The sequence below is a fragment of the Orbicella faveolata genome, unplaced genomic scaffold, assembly GCF_042242905.1.
Source record: "Orbicella faveolata isolate gen_17 unplaced genomic scaffold, um_ofav_v1 contig_14, whole genome shotgun sequence".
Taxonomy (NCBI): domain Eukaryota; kingdom Metazoa; phylum Cnidaria; class Anthozoa; order Scleractinia; family Merulinidae; genus Orbicella; species Orbicella faveolata.
The window spans coordinates 329,039-352,640 of NW_028301541.1; the positions used below are offsets into that span (position 1 = coordinate 329,039).

The window sequence follows — 23,602 nt, forward strand, 5'->3', positions numbered from 1 at the left end:
GTCCTGGGGTGAGGGGGATATGTGCTAATGCGTCGCTTTGCACCGCACTAGTAGTAGTAGTATACTTTATTTACCCTCGGATTGTAGAGTAGCTTTAACAGCTAATGTCTCCGAGCATTTCAACAGCACAATGGGCAGAGACCAGACCACAACACCGGGAACTTCGTGCCCTGCACTGATCTGCTCAGTTGCCAGAGCCTGGGGTTTTTCGTCCAGGTGAGGTTTAGTACTGAACCTATAGTAAAAGAGAAAGGGCTAATTAATTTAAGTTGTCTACACATGTATCAGTTATTACAGTCAACGCGCTTCGAAATGTATTTACTTGTGATACTTCACTTTGACTCTGCCCTAGGGAGGGGGGTGCCCCCTTATATCGGCTATATAGGTGTGTCCAGCGACAGAGGGACATGTTTTTTAAAGACATTTTAGTCAGAAGTAGGGTATCGATATTGGTCATTTTGGTCTCAAACTGGATATGGTTTTTGCACTCTAGTCTTGAATTAGGTATGTTTTTTTTAGAAGAAGCTACTCTTTTCATCATTGTTGATACGACCAGCAACTAAAGCCATTCACAATACCTCTAACATCATTCTGAACAAGAGAACTACGGCAGGTCTGAAACAGGGTATTAATTTAAGGGTCAGGCCATAAATAGGTTAGATAAATCGCTGACGTTGGTCTTAATAGGGTAAGTGCTTTGGGAAGCGGGCCGCACAGCCCTGCCAAATTTTTCAGAAAGTCAAAGTATTGTGTGTGAGGCCAAATAAAGCTAAGAGGCAAAAGCATCTGACGTATAATTTTTCCATTTCTGTGCCGAACAGTCCTTTATTCGAATGGATGCGGTACTCTACGTTTCGTTGTCAGTGACGCAGTATATATTTTTTTTCAAAAAGGATGCCTCATGTGTGACGACAGTTGTGCAATTATTCCTCCACTTTCGCTTAAATATTATGAACCTAAAATACAAATGCTATCGGTGTTTTCATGGAAACCAGCTCTTGAAATGCAGCGGTATGTCGAAATACAAATTTTCTTATTTTTTAAAAGCGCGCTCTAAGAAGTAAAGCTACTGGAATTGTGGCGGAAAATTAGAAAAATTCAACTAAATGTGGAAAATGTCAACACCTACGATATGAAGAACACCTCATAAAACAGCCATATTGTGCCTATTTTGCAATATACCAACGTTAATTAAATTTCAATATGATGAATTAGTTACCATCCACAATATATCAAATCTGTAGTATCGTCTAAACGCACCAAGTGCGTGTTCTTTTCCCGTAAGCAGCCACAGAATAGGAGCGGGATTGTTATTCCTGACACGTGTTCTGATTGACCAAAATTATGTCGCCGTGGTTGTGATCTTAATCACATTTAAATCAAGCACGGAAACAGATATCTTCGTTTCTCTAGAATACATCATTTCAGTAAGACTTAGGAACATTATTTCTACCTGCATGACATTTTAATTTCCTTTTCTTTCCGTGTCACGAAGTGATAAAAATTTAGTTTCGAGAAGTTACTTTTGCTGAACATGTTTACCTTGTGAATTACAAGCGTTTACCCTGATAACATTCATACTCACTATGTCAATAAATCACTCTGAAACGGAAAACAGTACCATTTCTTTGTTGAACTAAACAAAACTAACTGCTTCCATCGGCTTAAAATATCGCATTGGTGGACAAATCGCGAAGTGTGGCGGTGTCTCTACTTGAATGAATGAATAAATGAATGAATGAATGCTTTATTTAACGTGGATATACGCTTAGCTTTAGGGCTAGTTTACAGGTATTCCACCTAATAACTAATGAGAAGCTAACAACTAAACAACGCTAATATCAGGTAAAAATCACAAATTAAATACTGATTAAAACTAATTAAAAACTATTATAAACATAGTGATAAGTTAATAAAGATGGTGAATTTTAAGCTCGGTAATGAAATGTGAAGGTGAATTAATCAACATGGCACGAGCATGGGACAAAGAAAAATTCTGAGTCCCCGACAGGAATCGAACCCGTGACCTCCCGAACACCAGGCGGGCGCTCTATCCACTGAGCTACGAGAACTCATGGAGAGCAAACTCATTTAACTGCCGTATTTACATTAACAATTATGAACTTTAATCTGATTGGATATTACAAATCACTATGTAAATAGTTCACCCCTGAACTGAAAACAATCCCGTTTCGTTTCTGAGGAAACGAAACAAAAACTGCTGGAAAAACATAGGCACGCAAGGCGTGCAAGAATTTTTTTTTTTTGTGAAGTCTTGGAGATAGGAGAGCATTCATGGAACTGTTTACAGTACTGATTTAGTTAATTTGACAAGTTTTTTTTGGTTGCGATGTACAGCAAGAAAGAAACTGGGAATTTATGATGTACATACGATGTTACATCGGTAATGGTCAGATAACTAAATAGTAAGCCATAAAATGTTTGACTGAACAAACTACAGTAATCTGACACGTCTCCAGATTAATGAAGATACCATCTTATTTTCTAACAAGCAATTTGATTCGCTCTTTGATACAACCCACACTGTGATTGGTGTGACACGCGCACACGCATAACTCCCTCACTCACCGATCACATAGCCCTTCCAACCCCCAAGAAGGATTTTTGCTCAAAAATACCCAAGTTAAGAGAACTTTTCGCATTTTATACGAGTCGTAAGTTTATCCTTTTACACGACACAACGCAACAATACTACTTCACCGAAAATAGAAAGAAAGAGAAAAAAACCTCTCTGACACGTTGAAAGTCTGATTTAATTAAATTGTACTTTAACTTGGTGCCACGCATTTTTGAAAGAACATTTGAACAGTTTTCATACTTTTTACCTTTAAAAATATCGGACTGAGAAGAATGTCATAAAATGCCCATCAAATAAAATATATTTGCATGCAACAAGAACAAAACAATCGTTACCTGCACTTACTGTTGTAAACGTTAGAACTGTTTCAGATCTAAATAGTCTCGTCTCCTCTAAAACATGTCCTAAGAACTAGAAGGGACAATTCGTGACCTCTAATTGAATTTACTCCTTGTGAAAAACAAAAGTATCAAGTTACCTTTGTAACTAAAAATAAAAATATCTCGTGCCAATTGCACACTATTAACTCGTGGACTGTTTCAAAACACAAGGCTTATCTCGTTCATAACTAGCCATCATCACACTGAACAATATGTACTCTAAAACAACCCAATGTATGTATGTAACTGTCACACTCCGCTCCAAACCGGACTAAAAATCACAAACCGGCAAAATACACGTCAGTCTTTATTTTTCAATTACCGCAGTCCTTGTGTTTATTACAATAAAACGCTCAAGACTTCATATACCTCACTTAACTTATCTTGAACAAAAATAATTTGCTTTTTCTTCAACTAAAATTCGTGTTGGTTATTAATGTGAATAAGCGAAAACCCTGATAACATTGAAGAGAAGAGATTTAGTTTCATTAAAACGTACCTTCTCATTCCAGTACTAAACAAGAACCCATTATAATTGTAAAGTCGTATTAAACAGAATAATATCTTTTTGTTCTCTTGACGAAATTAATCGTAGTCTCTTCGCTTTTCACAGTGAAACTTAATGGATGCTGAAATTGACGACACGCCTGGCACATTCATTACGGACTCTGCAGCAATATTTCGGTATCAATACAACACGCAAACGATTTGAACCTAAAATACAATTGATCCTATCATAGAAACCACATCAACTTGTTTTTCATTCATATCAGATCTTAAACATAGTAGACTCAATTCAAAAACTTATATGATGGGAAACGCTCAACCTTTATTCCATGCTCGTAGTTATATGCCAAACACTATGTTTCTTTGACTGATTATCCAGTTGCAAATGACTATCAAACCCGCCCACAAAATCCTAACCTACCCCACAGAAAATGTCGAAGTAAGCCCAATATATGAATACTTCCTCCTCTTTTATAGAAGAATAAATATGGCCGTTGTAAAACTGTATCGGGATCAAATCTTCTCACATACCATTTACCTTTACAAAAAGAAATTTGATTGGCTGTTTATAGTAGAGCCAATCTGATTGGTGTGACATACATACATCACTCACGCACGCACGCACGCACGCACTCACTCACTCACTCACTCACTCACTCACTCACTCATCCATTGACCCGTCCATAATATACCCCGACGCGCCGATTAAGAGATTTTTTTTACAAAAAAAACAAAAATCGCGCAAGGGGAGCTATGGCAAAAAAAAAAAAAAAATCGAGTACGTGCTTTCTGCTATCTGGGTCCTATTTTTGATGCTAAAAAAAAATTTTGCCAGCCAAAAAAAACATCATGTACAACCTAAGGGAGAGAAAAAAATCATGCCCAAAAAACTTGGCCACCACCCCCTCCCCTCCACCTCTTCAGAGAACTAAGGGTCTCTCCCTAAAGTTATCGGACGTTGTCAAAGTCTATCTGATAATGACATTCGTGGACATGGTGCACAACTTTAGAATAGTCATCAGACATCAAGACAGCCTTTTTTTGCTCCTATTAGGTCCATTTCGAATCAGTATCATTTCATTTCATTAATTCTATATTGTTATTGCATTCCGTGCTACCTTTGTTGCAGACTAGAATGGTTTCAATCAAAAGTATATTTTTTTGGAGCCGTAAATTATCTTGAACTCCTCTAGCATAAAGCAGGACAGTACCATTAAGAATGTTGCTGGAAATTGATTATAAGCTCACACATTTCAAGTCAGTTAGCTCAGATTAACTTGACAGTAAAAAAATTTTGCACCTAGTATAATCTTTCTTCAAGTGATCTTGCCCTCAAAAACTGAATGCAGGCCTTAACTTGTTTAACTTAATGCATAATCAAAGCAAACAGTGACATGACATGGCCAGATGGCATTAGTGCTCTTTTCTGGAGTGTGCAACTCAAGGAGATTGTTGAAATTCAGCCTACATTACTACTAATACTACAAAAAAAAAGAATGAATAACCTGGGCAATTTGAAGGATTTTCTTGAATTCTAAGTTCCACAAGAATATAATTCTTCGAAGGGTAGATTACAGGATTGCAACAATCCAAAGCAACTGTGACTTGAACTAAAGCTCACCTGTTCATCTTTGCCCTCCTTCAGTCCATCTGTTCACTTGCTCATGGCTGTGCCTTTTGGTAATATTGTCAGTTTAAACTTTATCATCCAGCTTCTTTGCCTGAACAAAAAGAACAGCATATGGATTTAGCTAAAAAATGAAATTGTGTTGTTCCAGAAAATGCCCATTTGCCTCTTACAGGGTTTTTGTTTTGAAACTTCCAGCTCCAATGGAAATTCCAGCTTAGCTTCATACTTTGCTTTGAACATGTTTGCTTTTGAAAACCCTCCTCCTCCTTAGAATTTCCAACAACTTTCCTTGGGGCGAGTAAATCTGGAACTGCAAAATTCTATATTAAATTTTGTACAAAAATTTCTCTCTCGTCTCAGGCAGGGCCCAGAATAGGAGTCAATTAACTAATTATGTCCAGCTTGATATGGGGATTTAACCTATCCAGCCTTTACTTTCCCAGCCATGTTAGCTTTTACCATCACAGCATACAATATCTCAATGTTGGTTCTGCACTCAGAGATGTAGCTAAGAAATAACCAAGCTGGCTCATTAACAAGTCTAGGCTTAAATTTTTGGCTCCTTATTTCTAGTTAGGGATCTACAGATTCAAGCATTTTTTGCTTTTCTATAGACTCCCTCATCACCTAAATTGCAAGAAACAGTTTACATGTAAGCTTAAACAATCTACACAAATTAGGTGATGGAAGCAAGAGAACTGAAGATCAGGTTAAAAGTTAACCCACATCGTTATTTCTAGTGAAATTCCAGGTGTTCATAAGCCTTCTTTCAGGTGGTGAAATAAGCTCAAGCCGGCTCTTAGCTACATCCCAAATCATTTTGGTATGACATCTCATACAAATAGTATGGAATTGTGTACTAAAACATTGAAAGAAATGCCCCTCCCACATGGAACCACACTCAATGTCTTTTAGCTTCCCCTATAACTTAAGCAAACTCAAATATAGAGATTCTACAGAAATGGACGATTTCACAGGGTCATGTAGCAGCTACTTGCAAGGTCTCAAATCAATGGCTTGATACCCTTTGAGAGAACAATAAAACAAACAACAGAAACAATCCCCCTCGCCTCAAAACAACAACAGCTGTTACACTATGACAACAAATAGAATTAGAAACTTATGAGAGCAGCTACACTTCCGATTCCACAAAGTTTAATTTGTTCACATAACTACGTTGCTATTGATTCGAAAAATTACACCACATTGCTTGAAAATCCCCTCTGCTGTCCTCTAAAATGAGCAGTACATTGCCATTCTTAACCACCTCTGTTCACTTCAGTCTTACGCTTAGCAACAGAAGGCATTCTTGAAGCCACCTCTTAAAGACTCTAGACTATCTTCTGCACTTTCCACCAACGCTTTTATCAATCAATCAATCAACCTATATTTTAAAGCAACAGTTTTCAAAGCTACAAAGGTTGTGGGGTCAGTTAACAAAGGATCTAATGTGCTCATGGACTCACACAATCAGCAGTTCTAAACAGAAGATTTTTGTAAGAATCATTACCTTGTGGTGAAAATGATGCTCCATTTGTCCGGTGAAATACCATATTCACAATAATTTATGTGGTTAATAGGACCCCACCTAGGTTTCAATTTCATCAATTTCAAGCTTAGCTTCTTCTGAAACCTTTCCAATACGCCGAGCAGATTCTTGAAAAAAAAAGACAATGTTAGGATTGGAATGAAACAAATGTACTTAATGTACTGCAATGAGGGCAAAATGAACAGTGTCTGCAACATACGTGTATCAATACTTCAACAAGTTGATTCATCCATTATTGACTGATCAATGATCTGACTGATTGACTGGCTGACTGACTGACTGGCTGACTGACTGACTAACTGACTGACTGACCAACCGACTGACCGATTAACTGACTAACTTACCAACCAAATGTATGACTGAACAACTGACTGACCAACTGACTGACTGACTGACCAACCAACTGACTGACTGACTGACTGACCGACTGACAGATGAACAGACTGACTGTTTATCTGACTCACAGACTGATCATCACTCAAACAACTAACTCTCTAATCTGACAAAACACTAACTGACTAGCAGGATGAGTCATTGTCTCACTGACTATGGGGCTGATCAAAACCAAAACAACTGACTGAATGATGGACTGTCTATAAGTCTGTCTGTCTGTCGGCCTGTCTGTCGGCCTGTCTGTCGGCCTGTCTGTCGGCCTGTCTGTCGGCCTGTGTATTCATCTGTCTGGCCAAATGTATAACTACATGTATCTACATGAGTAACTGACAAACAGGCTAAGATAATTATTAACATCTACACCTGTAGACTATTGTAAAGCCATACTAGATCAGCACCACCAGATGGCAGTCTGACAGACAGACAGACAGACAGACAGATAAATAGTCAGAGAGGCAAACAGAAATGACAAAACAGACATCCAGTCAAGAGTAATTGATATGTGATTTGAACATCTAATTCTACAATTCCTACCTGCATTTGTCTCAACGGACCTGTCAGTTTGGGCAATTCATCAATCTGCTTACGAGAGAAAAAAATCAGGTGACTTTACCCATGCAAAACTGCCACAAAACTGATAGAAACTTCAAAGTGCTACAATAAAATCACAAAGACGTGATTCACCTGCACGAGGCACCATTATTGTTACAGGCACAAGGATCATGGTAACAGGTGACTTAGGACTTGATGACAGCCATAAGAATAACAACAACAAAAACCTATCAATTTGCTACAACCCCTTTTGTCAGCTTCTTACTTCCCCTTACACTATCTCATAAAAACAAAAGTCTATAACAGGAAAGCAGTTACAATCTCACATGCTAGTGACTGAATACAGAACTCTACCTTTTCTTTAAATGTGAAACAGCTGAGCAATCCCACACACTCCATTGAAGATCATCACTGCGAGTAACAGCTCATCTCCACTATACACAAATCATACAATTATGACATTAGTTTTGACATAGATTATGAAGTTTTTGGGTTCATTTCATATTGCTCAAGAAAACACGGCCACCTAATTACCAATATAAACTATGCATTCATGTAGTTTATAAAATCGACATGACTTTATCATTGGCCATCTTCGCTTCACCTCTATCCTTTATTGAACTTTACATATTTTCTGAATATAAAACTGCATAAAGCTGGTAATAAACAGTGTCCAGATCGCAACACAACACAACAACGCTGGTCAGCATGCATGCTTAGAAAAAGCATGGTTTGGTGGAGGCAGTCATTCTGAATAATGTCCATGTCCAACAAATTTAACCTTTGTCACATTGCCCAAACAATTCAACTGTAGAGAACTGTCTTGCCCAAGAATACAACATACTGCGCATCAAACATGGACCACTTTATCCCAAATTAGTGACTACATCAGTACAAGTGAATACATTAAGTGTCAAAAGTGTGCAAGGTACATTGTACTGTTTTTTATCAGCAACAAGTGTTCTTGAAAAGAAATCTTAAATGCAGACTGTATAATACTCCGTTCAGCTAAGTGATTCCATCTCCCGCAGCAGTTCGTCAACTACACTCTTCAAGGATGGAATAATAAGAATCAAATGTATTCCTGCTCAGTTCATAGTTCCTTGCATGAACTAACATTTGATAAATTAGACTTTTCATGCTCTGGGCAAAAATGCCAGAACAGCTCTTCCAGCTAAAAGAGCTGTCATGACTGATTCTTGCTCCGGTTTTAACATATAGTAATATTATTGTTGTTTTCTATTGAGTTCTGTCAAAGTGCCTGATCTCTATAACAAAACTTGCATTACAGGTCATGCACAAGTGGTATGCAAATTTCAGCAGGTTTGCGAAGAGATTGGGTCCATCATGGAAAACAATTATTGTGGTTCTTATTCTGTTAAAAGCTTTTGGTGTCCATTTCAAAGTTTTGTCAAGTTTCAAAAGAAGAAATGAAGGAGTGTCTGATAAGAATTATAGCTACAGACTTAGAAAAGGGGAGCAAAAAACACTTCCTGAATCAAAACAACAAGATCTCCTGCATTTAGCTGCTGAGTTGTTTATTACGAGTCATTCAATATGAACCCTTTTCTTCGGCAGTTCGAATGCCTGGCATCATCCATTTCAAATTTTTCTGTAGCAGTTTGAACAGGCTGGCATCATCCGTTGGAAAGTATTTCTTTAGCAGCTCCAACACCTTGTGTCATCCATTCAAATTTTTTTGTCAGCCCTTTGAACAGCTGGCATCATCCGTCCGACACTTTTCATTAGCAGTTCAAACGGCTAGCATCATCCATTCGAAATTTTTTGTAAGCCGTTCTAACAGCTAGCATTATCCGTTCCAAATTTTTTGTTAGCTGTTCAAACGGCTGGTATCATCCATTCAAAATTCTTCATTAATCAGTTGAACAGCTGGCATTATATGTTCAAAATGGCTAGCATTACCCGTTCACAATTTTTCCCATGCTGATTGAATGTTTACAACATCCGATCCAAATTTTTCCATGGCCGTTCAAACAATGTTTGAAACCATTTTAAGCCGCTGAAACATCCGTTTCTCATCCATTCATTAGCTGTTTGTTAGCCCTTTATTTTGACCGTTGAACGGATATCTGTTAGTGTACATATTCACACGAGAGGTCACATATATACATATTGAAAAGCATACTTGCTCTATAAAATGACAGTTTCCTTTAACCAGGTTATTTACAACATCACTTTCTTACCTCAGACACTCTGCACAGCATATTTCTCAGTCTGCATTTTTCACAACACTACAAGGTATAAAAAGAAATTAAATGAAGGAAAAAGGAAACATGGTATTTTGTAAACCATACATGTAACTTCTGGTCAAATAAGTTAACATATATAGATTTAGCCAAGCCTAAAAGCAGAGCTCCTGGGCCGGGTTGTTCAAAGCCCGATTAAGCTAATCCAGGATTAGCGAGAATTTTGATTTGAGTTTTGTAACTTTGCAATGAGGTTTTTTATGTCCATGTATATTGTTTGGCCTTCTGTTTTGAGTGTAATTAATCTCAAAATACACAAAACAAAAGCAATAAAACTTTTATATTTGGTGTTGTTTCCTTTGTATCAAAGTCTCTTTTCGGAATTGAGAGAGAAAATTTACAATTTACAATTTTGACCCAAAAGCCTCAGAGCCATGTCAGAATATTGATATATTGAACATGGCCTACTGTATATAAGAAAAATTTATACTTTGGTTAACATTTAATCCTGGGTTAAAGTTAACTGGCTTCTGAATGACCTGGCCCTCTTTACAAAAAGTTAACCTGACATGACCCTGTGGTCCAATGCCACCACCATTGTGCGTACACATCCATGTCCACAACCAATACTGCTAGCCATGATAACTACGAGAAAATCAATTCATGGGTTTCCTTTTCTTTCCTATATGAGTATAAGGCTACACTTGGCAGCCTTTAAGGTCATTGAAGCTCCACTATTAATGGTAGTATTGTAGCTGTTTTGGCTGAAGCAGCAAAAATCTCCAGGAAAGACAATGGACAATCTTTAACACATACAATTGAGAATTGATGTAGTTAGCTGGCAAAACAATGCAAGGTGTGCTTAAAACTGAAACAGAAATTTGGTGGAAAGAAGTGATACAATGAACAAACAACAGCCTACAAAAAAGGTCCAGATGGCAAAATAAACTTAAGCTCATCTCAGCTTAGTATGCTTAAGATTATCCACTGCCACTCCCCTCTAGCAAAATACAGCAAACAATTTCTTCAGGCGTCTTTGCTACAAAGATAGGAAGAAGTGGAGGGTTTATGGAAAGCCTCCAGGCTCAGACAGAACGGTAAAGAAATGACTGACACCATCAAAGGAACAAAACAAACTGGTCATACATTTGTATAACAACCAAATTACACTCACCAGCAACCTGGACAAGGCATGAAGACTGGGGGTTAATTAACTTATTTCCTAGCAATCCCAGATGAGACTGACACTCTAGAAAGTATTAGACAGCAAGGCTCTGTCCCGAGGTCCTACCCCTTACTCTTTTGTATACCATTTTGACAGAAAATCTACCCCTTTTGCATACCTTTCTAGGATTACCCATATTTTCACATATCACTCTTATTATTTTAATTGTAAATAACCTAATTCGTAATTTGTAATTTGTCCCTAGCCAATGCTCTTTGCACACTGAGGGCGTAACATTTGCATGGACAACAACAACCATTATTGGAGGTATATGTTTTTCATGAAAAAGTCAAAAGAATGGGTCAAATGAATACAAATGAGGATTGAAACAATAAAACTGCAGATAACTGTCTCTAAAATTGTCTGTAAAAAGGCTGAGGTACTTCCATTCAAACAAATTTGAAGTACAGTTGAACCTCAATGGCCCCTTTTTTCGGGCCCAGCAGACAGTCCATACATTCACTGTCATTTTAATCTCACTACAGTGGCCACCTCTTCACAACAGCAAAACCATTAAACACAAAAAAACCTCTTGAGACCGACCAGTTTATCAACAACTGACAAATGGTGCATACAAAAATTAAAACCCCACTCTGTTATTGTAAAAGGTCCACAAACTTGATCTGCACTGTGCATTGTTGGTCTCTTTTTCTACCAAGTTTCTGTTTTATTGATAAATTTTGAATTAAGTATAATGAAAATTAATAGACATTTCTTTAAAAAAAATTTGCTCCCCTGAAAAAAAAACAAGTGTCATATTCAACCCTCCAAGTTGCGACCATTTTAGTCGCCATGGCGACTAGAATTTTGGAGCTGGCGACTAAATGAGAACGCAAGTTGCCAGCTCGGCAACTAAAATTAACGTGACCTATGCGTCAGGAGCTTGAGCGAATTATCATTCGGAGCGAAAAGAAAAACGTTCTAAGCATTAAGAACTCACTTTGCAAAGTTAGTTGTTGTGGGATTTTAACCAACAGAAATGGAGACTGAATAAAATGAAATGTTACACGGTAGACAAAGATCAAGGAAATGCATTCAGTTGAGCTTGGGACGTGACAAAATTCATTCCACTCGACTGAACTTTGGCACGTGACAATTTTACCTGGAAGCATGAGACAACACACGCAATCCGGTCATTTGCCATCGAAAAGAAGAGGAATTGCAAAAGCTTGGAAAGCTTGATGGTGACAGGATCCACAATATATCTGAGAAACATCCAGATGTATTTGAGAAACGTATTTTGTTTCAGTGGACACGAAAATATTTGACTTTACAGCAAACTTGATAACACAAGCATGGGGGATTCTATAAATAAAAAAACAAACTGTGATGAAAAGTGGCTCGCAGTTGTACATAAATTTCACTTGTGTGAACAAACCTGGGTTTATTTTAAATTGTCAAAGATTTCATCAATACAAAATATCCATCTTAGTGATTGCCCTAAAACTTGTGAAAGTATTTTCGCGTTGAGTATTCGCGTTCCGCGGTTCGCATATCAAATTCAAAACGACAAACAATTTGAGCGTGAACTTTTTTGTCCATTTCAATACAGTCTTTAATTTTCAGATGAAGTTTTATATCGTTTGCTTATTCAAGCAGAAAACGAGGTTGAACATTTAAAAAAGATCATAAGTGATAAAGTAAAAATAGTGTTCACTTTATGGTCTCGGCAAGAATTTGATGCCGCCTTGATAAACATTGGAAAACTTTCCACCATTCAGCTGCGAATGAGGCTATCTTATTTTAACTTGGTATAATCTGTGTTGTTTGCACTGCTCCTGTTGTGTGAATTATAAATGATATACACAAATATTTCTGTGTTTTGTGAAGCGACCTTTTTTCTTAATTTTCATTCCCATTTGATAATCAGTCATTCCAATAAAAGCATATTTGAATCAACATTAGGTAGTTCTTTCACTGAACGGGACTTCAATTTACTTGGTGGTTCAAGGAAAATGTTATTAATAATACAGTTAGATAATGATAAGATTATTATTTATTATTAATTAATTATTAATTTATGCATATATTTTGGCGACTAAAATTTTTCACTGGTGACCAAACCTGAACAGTCAGTGGCCAAATGGCCACTAAAGAAAAAAGTTAACTTGGAGGGTTGATATTACACCCCTACCTCATTAAACTTAACCAAAACTTGAATTGTTCAGATTCCAATACATGGTATACAGCAGAGTACAACTTTGTACTATGCACATAAATGGCATATCAAAAAAGATTTAAGTTATTATTGTGGAACATGTTAAATGATGACCTAAGAACTACCGCTAGCATAACCTACTTTAGAAAATATGTCGATTTGGCAAATTGTATTGACTTTGTTAATTAATTCATTAGTAGTCTCACTTTTTATCTTTGCCTGCTTATATATTATATAGTGGATTATATATTTGTACTATTTTTCTATTATTTTATCTAATTTCTCGGAGATACTAGCGAATACGTGCTACTCTTTAATCTGAGCTTAAAATAGGTTTACTACTACTACTACTACTACTACCTCTTAGCCGTTTAGATCTTGGCTTTCCTTTCTCCATGTTTTCCAAAGATAGGTCAATAACATCTGCCGTGAGACTTCTCCTCTTCCAAGTATGTGAAAAATCGGTAGACTTTGATGGACCAGCCGCGTTCTTTTTGTCTTTTTACTCTTCGCATTGATGTCTTATCCTCTGCTCGAAAACGTCCGCGCCATCTTTGTACAATTTGTGTGCCAACACATGACGTGCAAACCTTGTGTGTCGAGAAAGACCGCTGAGAGAGAAAATTATTCCCGGCGCGTGAAGGCCAACAAGCGACCGATAGCCGACCGACCCGGGCCGACCGATAAGTCCGATAACGGACTAGTCCAATCTTCACACGTTATATTACTGGTTGCGTGTGTCACCTTATACTTATTCTTAGGCGCTAGTGAAAACCAGCCTTATGTAATCATTGCTGCGCGCTCCCTGAATTGTACAACACGAGGTCCCATTACCAATTAATCGTATCTATAACAAATTTCGGAATTAAAAATGTCTTTTGAGAACTTCTTTTGAGCGAAAACGTATGTAGCGCTTTTCATAAGTTTTGAAAACTGTACGAAACATTGCAAAGAAATCATTAAGTGCGCATAATTGACTTGCGAATCACGTGGGTATCCAGTTACAGGTGTCAAATTACAAAAAATTCAAATTAGATACCTGTAATTGGACACCCAGGTGATCGCGCGCCGATTACGTGACAAACAGGTGCGCGGATCGATAACCAATCACGGTCAAGAATTCTGTTATAGATACGATTATGATAATGATAATAATAATGATAATGATAATAATAATAATACTGATGATGATAATGATGATGATGATGATGTCGTTATGTTTACAGTGTTACTGATCCAGACATAATGACATAATAGCAACATACCAGCATGAAAATAACGGCATAAGGAAAAAACTGATCTTTTCCTCATATTTTTATGTCGATTTTCAGATGCGACATAAGCGATTGTGCCGTTATTTCATTATGTCGTTATGTCGCTAGAGTAGGCATTCGAGAAATTTGAGACTTGAATTTAAAGAAAGTGATTCAATTTTCAATTACATAAACTCTTTATTTTTTCACTCTTCCCTTTCATGGCAATTCATGTACACTTCTCTTCATTTCCATTCCACTGACCGTTATGCCCCATTCCGTGAAAAAGCTGCAAACCAAAATGAAAATAATCTCACTTAACTGGTAATTAATAGCTCTTTGCATTGTTGCGAAATTTAATCATTTTAAGCATTATAAAGATGTGGTTTTTTTTTCATTTTAATTCACACGGCTAGGTGGAAAGCAGATGCTTCATATTGGCTGGATTCGTCAAGTAAACTCACTTGGTACCAAACAAGCTTGTGGGCGACAGTTGAAACTTATGAAGTACGAGTTTTAAAGTAGACACATGACCATTAGAATTTGTTTAGTTTCTTCTTGTAGCAAGGTTGCATCAGTTGCATCAGTTGCATCAGTTGCATCAGTACTTACGTTTGGTCTTCGAGCTGAGATTCCATGCGGGGATCACTTGATTGTAGTTTGCAGTTACTGTTTCCTCCCCATTCGCAACCACTATCTGATTCACAAACAAAACAAATATTTTATAGTTAAACGGCGTTTCGGATATCTAGCAGGGCGTAAAAGTCAATTCAGTGTTAGTATATTATTCATTTGTACTGAGACATCAACTTGATTTGCTTCGTAAAAATGATAGCCTGATAGGCTGTCTCTGCTGCCCCTGCTACAGATACCAGTGTCTATATTTTCTAAATTGCACGTCACTAAAAAGAAAGTTTTACCGGAGATAATATCACAGTACCTTGTTAATAGTCCACTCAGTACTTGGCTTGGGTAGAATCCAAACGCTCCCCATTCTTCCCACGTTAACATCCATGAAACTGGCTTTGATGACAAGTTGCTTACTAAAAGGAAATAACAATCAGCAATTGTTGGGAAAATGTTGTGCAAAATATGGAATAAAAGTTCCATTAAAATTTTCTCTGCAGGTAACTGGAACAATTAGTCCTCTCCCGATAGCAAAGGGTGGAAAAAGACTACTTCAGTAAAAAGGATACAGTAGCGTGTGTCCACTTGCTGTTTTTATCATGGATGAGGTAAATAAAGATCAGGGATAGGTAAATATAAGAATAATAAGAATAATAATATTAATAATAATAATAATAATAATAATCATAACAATAATAATAACAATAATAATAATAATAATAATAATAACAATTAACTAATATTTTAAGAGGAGGCCTCCAATCACCTACAGGTGGTTTTCAGGATGGTCCTCTAAAAACTAAAAGTCCAGAATATTATTAAATGTCTAAAATACAAAAATAATAAAAGCTTAAAACGTGATACTAAAACTAAGGTTTAAAACTAGAACTAGGATTAAAAATCTACTGCTACCTAAAATTACAAATGGTTAAGTAAAAACTGTTTCAGTTTGTATTTACAAATCCTAGCCCTACATACTCTAAACTAATTCGAGAAGACTTTGGTTTTCAGTGAAATGCACAGCGGAAAAATTTTTGAACGCTCCCTTAGGAGCAATCTGGGCGACATATTAACTCTGTTAAGGACTATGACTAGAAAGTGGCCAAGACCGCCCCACGCGCACCGTGATTTTGACCAGCTTTGAAACGATTTCCAGGAACTTGGGTGATATTTCTCAGCCCTAAGGACTCTAAACTAATTCGAAAAGACTTTGGTTTTCAATGAAATGGACAGAGGAAAAATTTTCTAACGCTTACTTACGCGCAATCTGCCCGACATATTAACTCCCTTAGTGACCATGACTAGAAAGTGGCCGAGACCGGCCTACGCGCCGACTGATTTTGACAAGCTTTGTTCGATTTCCAGCAACTTGCGCGATATTTCCCAGCCCTAGGGACTTTAAACTAATTCGGGAAGACTTTGGTTTTTAGTGAAATGGAGACAGGAAAAATTTTTCAACGCTTACTTAGGACCAATCTCGCCGACATATTAACTCCCTTAGTGACTATGAACTCGAAAGTGGCCGAGCCGTCTTGCGCGCACCGTGATTTTGACCAGCTTTAGACCGATTTCCAGGAACTTGGGCGATATTTCCCAGCCCTAGGGACTCTAAACCAATTCGAGAAAACTTTGGTTTTAACTAAAATGAACAGAGGAAATAATTTTGAACACTTACTTAGTAGCAATCTGGCCAAAATATTAACTCCCTTAGTAACTATGACTAGAAAGTGGCCGAGACCGCCCTACGCCCAGCGTGATTTTGACCAACTTTGGGCCAATTTCCAGACTCTTGGGTAATATTCAAGAGCCCTAAGTACTCTAAACTAATTCGAGAAGACTTTGGATTTCAGTGAAATGGACAGACGAAATATTTTTGAACGCTTACTTAGGAGCAATCTCGCCGACATATTAACTCCCTTAGTGACTATGACTAGAAAGTGCCCAAGACGGCCCTACGCGCAGCGTCATTTTGACCAACTTTGGGCCGATTTCCAAAAGCTTGGGCGATATTTCTCAGCCCAGGAGACTCTAAACTAATCCGAGAAGGCTATGGTTTCCAGTGAAACGCATACAGAAAAAACTTTTCAACGCTTCCTTAGCAGCAATCTGGCCGACATATTAACTCCCTTAGTGACTATGACTAGAAAGTGGCCGAGACCGGCCTACGCGCAGGGTAATTTTGACCAGCTTTGGGCCAATTTCCAGGAACTTAGGCGATATCTCTCAGCCCTAGGGACTCTAAACTAATTCCAGAAGACTTTGGTTTTCAGTGAAACGAACAGAGGACTGTGGATTGCAGTGAAATGGACAGAGGAAATATTTTTGAACACTTACTTAGGAGCAATCTCGCCGACATATTAACTCCCTTAGTGACTATGACTAGAATATGCCCAAGACCTCCCTACGCGCAGGGTCAATTTGACCAACCTTGGGCCGATTTCCAAAAACTTGGCCGATATTTCTCAGCCCAGGAGACTCTAAACTAATTCGAGAAGGCTATGGTTTCCCGTGAAAAGAACACAGGAAAAATTTTTGAACGCTTCCTTAGCAGCAATCTCGCCGACATATTAACTCCCTTAGTGACTATGACTAGGAAGTGGCGGAGACCCGCCTACGCGCAGCGTAATTTTGACCAGCTTTGGGCATATTTCCAGCAACTAGGACAATATTTCTTAGCCCTAGGGACTCTAAACTAATTCGAGAAGACTGGTTTTCAGTGAAATGGACAGAGGAAAAATTTTTGAACGCTTCCTTACAAGCAATCTGGCCGACATATTAACTCCCTTAATGACTATGATTAGAAAGTGGCCGAGACCAGCCTACGTGAACCGTAATTTTGATCAACTTTAGGCAAATTTGCAAGAACTTGAGCGATATTTCCCAGCTGAAGGGACTCTAAACTAATTAAAGAAAACTTTTGTTTTCAGTGAAACCGACAGAGGAAAAATTTTTAAACTCTTACTTAGGAGCAATCGGGCCGACATAGTAACTCCCTTAGTAACTATGACTAGAAAGTGGCCGAGACCCCCCAACGCGCAGCGTGATTTTGACCAACTTTGGGCCGATTTCCAGACTCTTGGGTAATATTCAAGAGCCCTAAGTACTCTAAACTAATTCGAGAAATGGACAGAGGAAATATTTTTGAACGCTTACTTAGGAGCAATCTCGTCGACATGTTAACTCCCTTAGTGACTATGACTAGAAAGTGCCCAAGACCGGCCTACGCGCAGCTTGACTTTGACCAGCTTCAGGGCTATTTCCACGAACTTAGGTGATATTTCCCAGACCTAGGGACTCTAAACTAATTCGGGAAGACTTTCGCTTTCAGTAAAATGGACAGAGGAAAAATTTTTGAACGCTTACTTAGGAGCAATCTGGCCGAAATATTTACTCCTTTAGTGACTATGACTAGAAAGTGGCCACGACCGGTCAACGCACAGAGTGATTTTGAGCATATTTGAGCCGATTTCCCAGAACCTGGGCGATATTTCCCACCTTAAGGTACTCTAAACTAATTCTAGAAGACTTTGGTTTTCAGTGAAATGGACAGAGGAAAAATTTTGAACGCTTACTTAGGAGCAATGTGGCAGACATATTAACCCCCTTAGCGACTATGACTAGAAAGTGGCCGAGACCACCCTACGTAGAGCATGATTTTGAGCAGCTTTGGGCCTATTTCCACCAACTTGGGTGATATTTCCCAGCCCTAGGGACTCTAAACTAATTCGAAAAGACTTTGGTTTTCAGGGAAATGGAGAGAGGAAAAAACGCTCACTTAGGGGCAACCTGCCCGAAATATTAACTCCGCTAGTGACTATGACTAGAAAGTGGCCACGACCGCTCAACGCACAGAATAATTTTGAACAGCTTTGAGCCGATTTGCCGGAACTTGAGCGATGTTTCCCAGCTTAATGGACTCTAAACTAATTCCAGAAGACGTTGGTTTTCAGTGAAATGGACAGGGGAAAAGTTTTTCAACGCTCACTTAGGAGCAATCTCGCCGAATTATTAACTCTTTTAGTGACTATGACTAGAAAGTGGCCGAGACCCGTCTACGCGCAGACTGCTTTGACCAGCTTTGGGCCGAATTCCAGCAACATGGGCGATACTTCCCAGCCCCAAAGACTCTACACTAATTAGAGAAGACTTTGGTTTTCAGTGAAATGGACAGACGAAATATTTTTGAACGCTTACATAGGAGCAATCTCGCCGACATATTAACTCCCTTAGTGACTATGACTAGAAAGTGCCCAAGACGGCTCTACGCGTAGCGTCATTTTGACCAGCTTTGGGCTGATTTCCAAAAACTTGGGCGATATTTCTGAGCCCAGGAGACTCTAAACTAATCCGAGAAGACTATGGTTTCCAGTGAAAAGAACACAGGAAAAATTTTTGAACGCTTCCTTAGCAGATTTCTGGCCGACATATTAACTCCCTTAGTAACTATGACTACAAACTGGCCGAAACCGCCCTACGCGCAGCGTCATTTTGTCCAGCTTTGGGCCGATTTCCAGGAACTTGGGCAATATTTCTTAGCCCTAGTGACCCTAAACTAATTCTAGAAGACTTTGGTTTTCAGTGAAATGGACAGAGGAAAATTTTTTTAACGCTTACTTATGCCCAATCTGGGCGACATATTATAGAAAGTGGCCGAGACCGGCCAACGCGCAGCGTGATTTTGACCAGCTTTGGGCCAATTTCCAGGAACTTAGGCGATATTTGTCAGCCCTAGGGACTCTAAACTAATTCGAGAACGCTTTGGTTTTCAGTAAAACGAAAAGAGGAAAACATTTTCATCGCTTACTTACTAGTATTCTGGCCGACATATTAACTCCCTTAGTGATTATGACTAGAAAATGGCCGAGACCGCCCTACGCGGAGGGTGATTTTGACCAACTTTGGGCCGATTTCCAGACACTTGGGTGATATTGAAAAGCCCTAAGGACTCTAAACTAACTCGAGAAGACTTTGGATTTCAGTGAAATGGACAGAGGAAATATTTTGGAAGGCTTACTTAGTAGCAATCTGGCCGACATATTAACTCCCTTAGTGGCTATGACTAGAAAGTGGCCGCGACCGGCCTGCGTACAGCGTTATTTTGACACCTTTGACATTATTTCCAGGAACTTGGGTGATATTTCCCAGCGCTGGGAATTCTAAACTAATTCGAGAAGACTATGGTTCTCTGTGAAATGGACAGAGGAAATATTTTTCAACGCTCACTTAAGAGCAATCTGGCAGACTTCCATAATTAGGAGCAATCTGCCGAACACATTAACTCCCTTAGTGACTATGACTAGAAAGTGGCCGCGACTGGGCTACGCGCAGGTTGATTTTGACCAGCTACGCACGAATTTTCAGGACCTTGGGCGATATTTCCCAGCCCTAGGAACTCTAAACTAATTCGAGAAGTAATATTTTTGAACGCTTACTTAGGAGCAATCTGGCCGACATATTAACTCCGTTACTGGCTATGACTAGAAAGTGGCCCCGACCGGCCAACGCGCGGGGTGACTTTCACAGTTTTGGCATTATTTTCAGGAAGTTTGGTGATATTTCCCAGCCTTAGGAAGCCTAAACTAATTCGAGAAGACTTTGGTTTTCTGTGAAATGGACAGAGGAAAAATTTTTGAACGCTCACTTAAGAGCAATCTGGCAGACTTATTAACTCCCCTAGTAACTATGACTAGAAAGTGGCCGAGACCTGCCTACGTACAGCGTGATTTTGATTAACTTTAGGCCGATTTGGAGGAACTTGGGCAATCTTTCCCAGCCGAAAGGACTCTAAACTATTTCAACAAGACTTTGGTTTTCAGCGAAATGGACAGAGAAAAAATTTCTGAACGCTTACTTAGGAGCAATCTGGCCAACATATTAACTCCCTTAGTGACTATGACTGGCAGGAGGCCGAGACTGAATACCGCGCAGCGTGATTTTGACCAACTTTCGGTAAATTTCCAGCAACTTAGGCAATATTTAGCAACCCTAGGGACTCTAAAGTAATTCCAGAAGACTTTCGTTTTCAGTGAAATGGACAGAGGAAATATTTTTAAACGCTTACCTAGAAGGAATCTGGCCGAAATATTACCTCCCTTAGTGACTATGACTAGAGAGTGGCCATGACTGGCCTATGCGTGGCGTGATTTCGACCAGTTTTAAGCCGATTTCCAGGGACTTGGGCGATATTTTCCAGCCCTACGGACTCTTGACTTATTCGAGAACACTTTGGTTTTCAGTGAAATGGAGACACGAAAAAGTTTTGAACGCTTAGTTAGGAGCAATCTGGCCGACATATTAACTCCTTTAGTGACTATGACTAGAAAGTGGCCATGACTGGCCTACGTGCAGCGTGACTTTGACAAGCTTTAGGCCGATTTCCAGCAACTTGGGCAATATTTTTGAGCCTAACGGACTCTAAACTAATTCGAGAACAGTTTGGTTTTGAGTTAAATGGACAGACTCCATTAGAGACTATGACTAGAAAGTGGCCGAGAACGCGCTACGCGCAGCGTGATTTTGACCAGCTTTGGACTGATTTTGAGGAACTTGGGCGATATTTCTCAGCCCAGGAGACTCTTAACTAATCCGAGAAGGCTATGGTTTCCAGTGAAACTAACACAGGAAAAGCTTTTGAACGCTTCCTTAGCAGCAATCTGGCCGACATATTAACTCCGTTAGTAACTATGGCTAGAAAGTGGTGGAGACCGGCCTACGTGCAGCGTCATTTTTACCAGCTTTGAGCTGATTTCAAGGAGCTTGGGCGATATTTCCCAGCCCTAGAGACTCTACACTAATGCCAGAAGACTCTGGTTTTCAGTGACATGGCCAGAGGAAATATCTTTTAACGCTTACTTAGGAGCAATCTGGCCGACGTATTAACTCCCCTAGTAACTATGACTAGAAAGTGGGCAAGACGGTCCTACGTGCAGCGTGATTTTGATCACCTTTGGGCCGTCTTAAAGGAACTTGGCCGATATTTCCCAGCTGAAGGGACTCTAAACTATTTCAAGAAGACTTTGGTTTTCAAATAAATGCAGAGAGGAAACATTTTTTTACGTTTAGTTAGGAGCAATCTGGCCGACATATTAACTGGTTTAGTGACTATGACTAGAAAGTGGGGGAGACCGGCCTACCCGGAGCCTGATTTTGACCGTCTTTGGGCTGATTTCCAGGAACTTGGGCGATATTTCCCAGCCCTAAGGACTCTAAACTAATTCGAGAAGACTTTGGTTTTATGTGAAATGGACAGAGGAAAAATTTTTGAACGGTTACTTAGGAGCAATCTGGCCGACATATTAACTCCCTTGGTGACTATGACTAGAAAGCGGCCATGACTAGCCTACGTGCATCGTGATTTTGATGAACTTTGAGCTTATTTCCAGGAACTTGAGCGATATTTCCCAGCCCTACGGACTCTAAAGTAATTCGAGAAGACTTTGGTTTTCGGTTAAATGGACAGAGGAAATATTTTTGAACGGTTACTTAGAAGCAATCTGGCCGACATATTAACTCCGTTAGGGGTTATGACTAGAAAGTGGCCGAGACCGCCCTATGCACAGCGTGATTTTGACAAGCTTTGGACTAGTTTTGAGGAATTTGAACGATATTTCTTAGCCCTAGGTAATATAAACTAATTCGAAATGACTTTGGCTTTTATTTAAATGGACAGAGGAAAAGTTTGTTAATGCTTATTTAGGAGCAATATGGCCAAAATACTAACTCCTTTAGTGACTATGACTAGAAAGTGGCCGAGAGCGGCCTAGGTGCAGCGTGATTTTGAGCTACTTTGGGCCGATTTCCAGCAATTTGGGCGATATTTCCCAGCCCTAGAGACTTTACATTAATGCCAGAAGACTTTGGTTTTCAGTCAAATGGGCAGAGGAAATATTTTTGAACGCTTACTTAGGAGGAATCTAGCCGACATTTTAACTCTCCTAGTAACTATGACTAGAAAGTGGCGTGATTTTTACCAACTTTGGGCCGATTTCCAGGAACTTGGGCGATATTTAACAGCCCTAAGGACTCTCAACTAATTCGACAAGACTTTGTTTTTTGAGCAAAATGGACAGAGCAAATATTTTTAAACGCTTGCTTAGAAGCAATCTGGACGACATATTAACCTTTTGAATAGTAATTAATGGTCGTGCTCTTTGTACCACACTTTGTGACGTCATCAATTTAAATGTCATCACATATTCTTGACAAGCAGATAGTAGTCCTAGGCTAGCCCTTTCTACACAATGGTCAGGTTTAGATATCGATGAGATTCCGACATCGCAAATCGAAAAACAACGTTATCAGTTTTGGTGCAAAAACGGTGGTACAATGGTCCACAACGCCTATGATTGATCGAGGTCCATTTCTAGGCTTCGCCCGTAATTAACATCCAACTTTTCACGGCAGCCAGAAAGAACATACAATGAAAAAGGTAGCCAGTGTAAAGGGGCCGAGAAAAACCGAAAGGAAAGGGCCAACAAACAAAATTGAGAACAGTTAATGGCAAAAAAAACGTCCACATTTTG

General features: G+C 39.0%; 2 protein-coding genes across 6 annotated transcripts in view; both read right to left on the reverse strand.

Moving 5' to 3' along the window:
* The window catches only part of LOC110062732 (uncharacterized), a 39,164-nt gene extending 25,098 nt beyond the window's left edge, over nucleotides 1-14,066 (reverse strand). The window contains exons 1-7 of one of the 5 annotated variants that reach the window (XM_089286098.1): nucleotides 13,561-14,066; nucleotides 9,815-9,862; nucleotides 7,965-8,044; nucleotides 7,593-7,640; nucleotides 6,627-6,772; nucleotides 5,108-5,207; nucleotides 75-235 (exon numbers count right to left, since the gene is read on the reverse strand). In XM_089286098.1, the coding sequence (XP_089142224.1) occupies nucleotides 5,141-5,207; nucleotides 6,627-6,772; nucleotides 7,593-7,640; nucleotides 7,965-8,009 (306 nt within the window). In that variant the 5' untranslated portion in view covers nucleotides 8,010-8,044; nucleotides 9,815-9,862; nucleotides 13,561-14,066 and the 3' untranslated portion in view covers nucleotides 75-235; nucleotides 5,108-5,140. The other 4 variants (XM_089286102.1, XM_089286099.1, XM_089286100.1 and 1 more) reach the window with 4 other exon arrangements.
* Nucleotides 14,067-14,631: 565 nt separating this feature from the next.
* LOC149113556 (uncharacterized) overlaps nucleotides 14,632-23,602 on the reverse strand; it is an 87,722-nt gene continuing 78,751 nt past the window's right edge. The window contains exons 4-6 of the mRNA XM_089286097.1: nucleotides 15,374-15,496; nucleotides 15,066-15,150; nucleotides 14,632-14,742 (exon numbers count right to left, since the gene is read on the reverse strand). Of these exons, the coding sequence (XP_089142223.1) occupies nucleotides 14,673-14,742; nucleotides 15,066-15,150; nucleotides 15,374-15,496 (278 nt within the window). The 3' untranslated portion in view covers nucleotides 14,632-14,672. The remainder of the gene's footprint in view (nucleotides 14,743-15,065; nucleotides 15,151-15,373; nucleotides 15,497-23,602) is intronic.